An 8183-nucleotide genomic window follows, 5' to 3' on the forward strand; every position below is an offset into this window, starting at 1 on the left:
TACATCGATCTTTTGATGTCGTCCCTAAATGACATGAAGCCAAATTTATCAACTTCTATTGTATGAATGGGATAAACTGACTTTTCAATTCTCAAGTCTAAATAAGTATTTTATAGGCTAAATACAAACTTACCTGTCAAGGTAGAATTGTAATCTGAGTGATACTGGTGTTACTCAAGTCACCATAAAGGGTTTTTTTTGTGTTTGGGTATGAACAATGACAAAGTTTGTGATAAGGTCAGTTTAAGGGGACCTATCCATGGTAAGTCAATGATATTTGGTAAAGAGGTGTATACGCCCTGCCGTATCACATTTTCATGAGGATTATTGGTCACTAGACTTTCAGTCATGATACATTGACAGGAATGTTTTGCATACTTTATGTGTTAAGTATTCTTAATTTCAACATTTGCATTTTACTTTACAAATTTCATAGAGGAGGGACACATCTATTTTTCAATTGCTTGATACCTTTGTGCTTATTGGAACATTTTATTAGTTGTACATATTACATATTTTACATTTAATTTCAGGATATTTTAAAAGATGCAATCGAAAACAATATAAAATGTGCCACACAAATACCATATTTTGAGGGAGATTTCTGGCCCAATGTTTTAGAAGAAAGCATCAAAGAATTGGACCAGGAAGAGGAAGAAAAGAAGAAACGTGAAGAAGCTGAAGCTGCAGCAGCAGAACAAGCAAGTGTTGAGGAGGTTGTTGAAGGAGAAGCTGACAATCCTGTAAGTGTTACTAGACATAGATATTCCTTATTTATTCTTTGCTTCTCTGTATGTCTGTCAGTCTTTTGTTAGTATCTTTTAAGTGTAACCTCTTGTTGTAAAAGTTTTTTTTCCTCAATAAATAGTTAATGAAATAAAGCCTTCTCAAACTAGTGTTTCTGTGAGTTTATGTTTAGTTAACACAATCAAATTGAATTCCATCAAATCTATCTATATAAAATACAGTTTCCCAAGGGATTGATATTCTAGTATCAGAATTCATTTGTATGAAAGAAATTTAGATGATCCTTCGTTGCAACAGAATAACACTTCTGTCGAATATATGTATTAGCAAATAATTTGCCATCCTTAAATTGTCAAAAACAGGTTTTATACAGTTGTACGCATTGAGGATGCTGATGAAATCGAAATTTATGAACGTGTATGCATAAGTATGCAATATACATGTATTTAGATGAAAATGCTAGAATGACTTCTTGTTTGTATTTAAAATTTGTCTTACCTTGTTTCATTAGATTTGAGTGATACTGACGAGGCAATGCAGATTTAGCTTATGTTCAAACTTACAAGTTTTGTATATTGGATGAAATAAACAACGTCATTAGGTTAATTATACCCCCGCTTTAAAAAAGGGGGGGTATACTGTTTTACCTCTGTCTGTCAGTCCGTCCGTCAGTCAGTCAGTCCGTCCCATGAAACTTTCGTCACATTTTTCTCAGGAACTACACATCCACCCTTTCTGTAATTTGGTATCAACATTTATATATGTCAGCCACACCGTGTGATGCGTTTTCAGATTCATCACTTGACAACTTCCTGTTTACCGAACACTTGTCTGATTTTACACATGATAGCCAAGTTGAAAATTTTCGTCACATTTTTCTCAGGAACTACAATACAAGGATTTCTGAAATTTGGTTTCAGGATTTATACAAGTCAGCTATACCGTGTGATGCGTTTTCAGATTCATCACTCGACAACTTCCTGTTTACCGAACACTTGTATGATTTTACACATGATAGATAGCCAAGTTGAAAATTTTCGTCACATTTTTCTCAGGAACTACAATACAAGGATTTCTGAAATTTGGTTTCAGGATTTATATAAGTCAGCTATACCGTGTGATGCGTTTTCAGATTCATCACTCGACTACTTCCTGTTTACCGAACACTTGTATGATTTTACACATGATAACCAAGTTAAAAATTTTCGTCACATTTTTCTCAGGAACTACAATACAAGGATTTCTGAAATTTGGTTTCAGGATTTTTATAAGTCAGCTATACCGTGTGATGCGTTTTCAGATTCATCACTCGACAACTTCCTGTTTACCGAACACTTGCATATTTTTACACTATTAATATTATCCACTTGCGGCGGGGGTATCATCAGTGAGCAGTAGCTTGGTCATTTAAGAGGATGGATTTGTGTACAGACACAGTAGTTGATGTTTTGCTATGAATCTAGGTATCTGTAGACTACATTATTATTGCAGTTATATTTATTTATTTACATATTTATTTTCGTAGAATGGTGCTGGAAAGAAGAAAGGAAAGGGTGGTAGAAAACAAAAGCAAAGCAAAAATAAAAACAATCAGCGGAAAAATACCAAAAAGACCAATATGCCTCATGGTGGAAATGATCTCACACAAAAAATATTCAGTACTATGGAAAAACACAAAGAGGTAGGAAATAACTTGTAACTTTAAGTCTGTAATTCCCATGGTTACACTGCACTATATAGTGTAACCATGGGATTTATAGACCTATCAGGAAAAAGGTATCATGTCAATGTAAAGAAATAAAACAAATGGAAACGTTCTGAGTGTTTAGAATTAGTTTATTTTAGGAAAGTTCAGGTGGTTAGAAGACATATTGTCATACATTGGATGATAGGATTAGAACATTCTTCACCTTAAAAACGCTATTTATACTATTTTATAGATGAAAACAAATAAAAACAACAAAATTCTTTCTTTTGTAAGATTTTTTTTTCCGTGGTTGCTATTTCACAATATAAAAATATTGTCTTGTAATTAACATCGGTGTTGTATAGTTTCTAAAAGAATCCTCAATGTTTTCTATCATTGTAAGATATCATAAGCATTAAATTATCATTCACGTAACATATATACATTTATAATGTACAGTGTTTTTTTAACAGAATAAAAGATGTTTACTATTTGATATATGTTGAATATGTTAAATGGATGATTTGCTCTATTGACAGGTATTCTTTGTGATTCGTTTACACAGTCAACAGGTAGCTTCAACACTTCCTCATATTCATGATCCAGATCCTTATATTTCTTGTGATTTAATGGATGGAAGAGATGCATTTCTCACAATGGCAAGAGACAAACATCAGGAATTTTCATCTTTACGTCGTGCAAAATATTCAACAATGGCTTTATTGTATGAGCTTCATAATCAAGGAAAAGACAATTTTGTTTACACGTGTAATACTTGTAAAGCACATGTGGAAACTAGATGGCATTGTACTGTTTGTGAAGTAAGTAATGTGACTTTAATTTGGTGTCTGTGTTTTTTTTTCATCTAAACTAATGATTTTACATGAATTTTTTGTTCTATTATTTCAATGATCCCTGGTAATTTACATTTAATGACAATGTTAATGAGCACTAAAAGAATCATTAAAGTTGTTGGTATTTTGAAGCAACTATGAAATATTTTTAAATACTATCTGAGAAGTAATAACCTGTATTGTAATTAAGAACCAGTTGTTTTGTATCTACAAGGTGCCAAATTTTCAGTAAAACTATTAAAAACTTTTGTGATATGAAGTGAAAATATTTAAACTTGTCACACAAGCTAAACAAAAAGTGGAAGATACCAAAGGGACAATCAAAAACAAGATAATGAAAAAAAGACTAATAAAACCATGGCAATAAATGAAAAAATGATGAAAGGTAAAAGGATCAAGTCTACAAAAGACTTGTCAAAATTATGGCTCTGTCATTCTAGGTTAAATTTATAAACATTTAAAAAAAAAAAAAAAAAATTATAGCTGATATTCTGAAGATTTTATTGTTTATTTAATCAAAGTACTTTCCTATTTTATTTCAAAAACAAGTTTTATATTGTGTCAAGATTAACACTATACTAGAATTGCGCAACAAAATCAGAAACAAACATCCACCTCAAAAATACACTTCTCTTGAGTTCGTTCTGCGTTGAATTCTTAAATTCATGGTTTGCTGACACCCATGAAGACTACAAAAATTGGTATATTAAGATTAGAAATGAATCCACAGTATATAATTTGGAATATCTGACTGTAGTCAAGGTATCTTTTGCTTCAACTAAATATTTTTTGTATTTTTACAGGATTTTGATCTGTGTTGTGTTTGTTATGAAAAAGAAGGACATTGTCATAAAATGGACAAACTTGGTTTGGATCTTGATGACGGTTCATCCCCCAATGATAAACAGGATGATCCTCAACAATCTCGCCGTCAATCTATTCAACGTTGTATTCAATCATTAGTGCATGCATGTCAGTGCAGGGATGCAAATTGCAGACTCCCAAGTTGTCAGAAGATGAAACGTGTTGTATCTCATACAAAGTGTTGTAGAAAAAAGGCTAACGGAGTTTGTCCAATTTGCAAACAACTTATAGCATTGTGTCTGTATCATGCAAAACATTGCACAGAAAATAAGTGTCAAGTGCCATTCTGTTTACAGATTAAACATAAGTTAAGGCAGCAACAGTTACAGCATAGACTTCAACAAGCGCAAATGTTGCGGAGGCGAATGGCCTCAATGCAACGGACTATTACACCTAGTGCTCAAAACACAACACAACAATCTCCTGCCGCAACAGGAATCCAACAACAACCAGTTTCATCAAATTTCAATTCTGGTAAACCTGTGACTGGACCTCCAGCAGCTGCTTTACAAGCTGCAATGGCTGCTCAAGAGGAGGCTTCTCGTCAAGCTAGTCTTCAGTCTGGTGCAGCAAGTGTGGCTACCATGCCCCCACCACAAGTGCAAGCACCAGCTCAAAAAGTACCAGTGAACACTGCAATGAATAACTCTAAAGTGGTCTGGCCACCAAATTCAACCTACCAAACAATGCCTCAAAATCCCATGAATCCACCACAAATGAGACCGCCAATGCAGCCAAATCCTATGAATTCTGGAATACAAATGCAGCAACAAACACAGCAACCGGTTGCTGGAGTACGACCAGGAATGCCAAATGCTGGTCCTCAAAGACCGCAGCAGCATGCTTTAGAACAATTATTAAGAACTTTAAAATCACCCAACTCGCCGCAGCAGCAGCAACAAGTGTTACAAATTCTTAAGTCAAACCCCCATCTTATGGCAGCTTTTATCAAACAGAGAACTCAGCAGCAACAAGGTCAACCTGGTCAACACAATATGAACCAGTCAAATCCAAACAATATAGCACAGTCACAGCAGCAGCAGCAACAACAACAACAACAGCAGCAGCTGTGGCAACTTCAACAACAGAGATTAAGAATGCAACAACAACAACAACAAAATCAACAGCATCCGGGTATGCCAATGAATCAACAATTTCAGCAACAACAACAGTTTCAACAGCAACGACCTAGAATGCCTTACAATCCTCAATATACAGATAGCAACATTCAACAATTTCAACCGCAAATGCAGAATGCACAAATGATGCAACAGCATCAATTAAGACAACATATGGCTGGAGGAAATAATCCTCAGCTTTCATCTCAACAAAATGTGGCATCACCCAACTTCATGCAATCAGTGCGATCACCTAATTCATTACCACAGACTGTGCGATCACCACAACCTAACCAATTATCTCGGCAGCAACTTAACCCATCACCTCGCCAACCTCAAATGTCACCACATGTCAGTCAATCACATCCAAATATGATGGGTACAGATCCAAATCAATTACATTCTGATCCTAATTTATTATTAGGATCTTTGCAAGGCCAAGGGCCAGACCCTGGTCTCTTGCTACCCAATGACAATGAAGTGCAACCTTTGACCCCACAAGACCAGTTGACTCGATTTGTTGATACATTGTAGCATTAGATGTCAAATTAGTTCATTATTTTATACATTGGCAACATGTCAGGATGCAAAAATTATTATTTATCAAGAAAACATTTGTTTTCAATTCAGAGATTTATGAATATATTCGTTTGTTAACAAACAAGAAAATAACATGGTGTTAAAATATTTGAATGTTTTAATATATTTAATTTTATAAGTATTCAAATGTTATATGTGTGCATGAATTGACTGAAAGTGTAGTGTTGTATGCAAGTTGTTAATTTGGTATGTGTATATGTGTGGTGACTTTAAATGCAGCACTCCAGCTGGCAAACATTAAAATAGAATAAATTTTTACGCCATTAGATGTAAGGGGTAAGAGATTTGTTTGTCACTTTTTTTTTAGGTTCTTTTTTTTAATTTTAAGACCAAGTCATTAATTCATCAGATCATGCATTCAGTTCATTGCATCAAAAATGTACAGTTGTAAAAAGGAAATTAAATTTATATAAATTTCTCTCCACAAAGAGGAAGTTGTTTGTAAATAATTATCCACAGTCAGACAGTGTATACATTTTCATTGTTGATAATTTTAAGAGTAGATTGAAGTTTGTACATTTTTTGTATTTTTGTCATCATCAAAATGAGATGTTCACTGGGAAAGCTTTCAGTGCTGTGCTGGAGAACACAAAATTGTGTATAAATACAGTCATAAAATTGATTAATAGTGTTGTTTTATTATTTGTGGTGAATCATGCTACACATTGTAATGGAGACAATTTGCTCTTCTGTCATTTTTAGATTATCTGGCCCACACACATGACATCCGTTGTAAGTTAACTTTGATAAAAATCTATTTCTCTGAAACTACCAGGTCATAATTTGATATAACTTGGCCACAAGCATCATTTCTGTATCTAGTTCAAATGTAGAGTCTGATGACCAACATTGCCAACATGGCTAAAAACAGAACATAGTGGTAAAATGCAGTTTTGGTCTATTATCTTAAAAAAATACCATTGACAGAGAAAATCTAACAGGGGCTGAAATGTTCAGAATGATTGAGATCTTCATTTTGTTCATTTACATCAAAACTGTTAAACTATTTCTTAGATGAGTTATTCCCTTTAACCCTTTCCTCCATGGAATTTTATTTTTTACATACTTGATTCGCATAGGATTTGTTCAATGAAAAATAATCATCAGGTTTAAAGTATTAATGCATTGCGAAATTTTTTTTTTCATCAATGAAATTCCAGTCAGATGTTCTCATGAATATCCTTTTTATATTAGATACATTTTTTTTTTTAAGTCTGATGAAGTTTTATCCTAGGTAATACATTTCAACTGAGGCGCACTACACAGGCGTTGAAAGGCGTCATTATGGAGTAAAAGGGTGGCGTCAGAAGGTGTCATTATGGAGGAAAGGGTATGAATAATGTTGCTTTTCCCTTTTTTGCCTATAATCTTGAAAACTATAGATAGATGACACTTTGATAGCAAAAATGTCTTGCAAGACAATTTTTACAAGTACGAGTGATTGCCTTTAAATTTTGTTTATCTTATTTTTTGTGTTTTGAGCAAAAGGTTAAAAGATAAACTAAACAGAAAAAAATGATCAGGAATACAAGATCAACAGGACAGATTTTTGTTATGAATTCTATTCTAGTCTACAATATTATTGTCCATTGTAAAAATTGTCGACCATGGACCTAGGTGACCCACACTCTTTAGGGCCTCTAGTTTGTATTATATTGATTTCATAACTTTAATAGATGAAGAGAAAATAATCACCAGGCTGAGATCTTCTTATAGGTCAACAAAGCCAAAATTTTCAGTCTACTTCTAGTTGTTTCCCTTGAATAAGATTTCTACATAAATTTATTACTGCTATTTCAACATGGCAGATCAAAATATGAACAATTATTGTGATAATGAGAAAAAGCTGCATACTAACATGTGTTTGATTTCATAATGCGAATTCTTACTACAATACTTTCCCTGAACATTGCATTATTCACAATTAAAAAAAACAATTTCTGAATTTACAGTAGAAAAATTGAAGTAAATGAAACCAAATAAGGGATCAACAAAGTAGAGATTTGATTTAGATTTGAATTTTAATTCAGTCTATAATTTTGGAAGGAGTCAATTGTTGAAGATGCACATAGATTCAGGTGAGGAATGGAGCATTAAGCCTACCATTTGATTTGATATTCTTGGGCTCGTGATTGCTACTAGGATTGTATTCCCTGCAGGGAAGCTACAGAACAAATCAGAGCTGTCTGCATTGCATGAGTAAATCCCCACCACCTGTAAATGCATTTTAGTTTCTTCTGTGAAATTAAGTATTAAAGCAATATGTTTTAGAGATTTCCAGCTATTCACTTTATATAATCATTGCCTCTGTAT

At 33.5% G+C, this 8183-nt stretch overlaps 1 protein-coding gene across 7 annotated transcripts in view; it reads left to right on the forward strand.

Moving 5' to 3' along the window:
- Window positions 1-6492, forward strand: part of LOC143042510 (CREB-binding protein-like) — a 39601-nt gene extending 33109 nt beyond the window's left edge. For all 7 annotated transcript variants that reach the window (XM_076214853.1, XM_076214852.1, XM_076214857.1 and 4 more), the window contains 4 exons: window positions 534-743; window positions 2273-2428; window positions 2974-3255; window positions 4092-6492. In XM_076214853.1, coding sequence (XP_076070968.1) covers window positions 534-743; window positions 2273-2428; window positions 2974-3255; window positions 4092-5804 — 2361 coding nt within the window. In that variant the 3' untranslated portion in view covers window positions 5805-6492. The remainder of the gene's footprint in view (window positions 1-533; window positions 744-2272; window positions 2429-2973; window positions 3256-4091) is intronic.
- The last annotated feature ends 1691 nt before the right edge of the window (window positions 6493-8183 follow it).

This window comes from Mytilus galloprovincialis, chromosome 8 (genome assembly GCF_965363235.1).
Source record: "Mytilus galloprovincialis chromosome 8, xbMytGall1.hap1.1, whole genome shotgun sequence".
Taxonomy (NCBI): domain Eukaryota; kingdom Metazoa; phylum Mollusca; class Bivalvia; order Mytilida; family Mytilidae; genus Mytilus; species Mytilus galloprovincialis.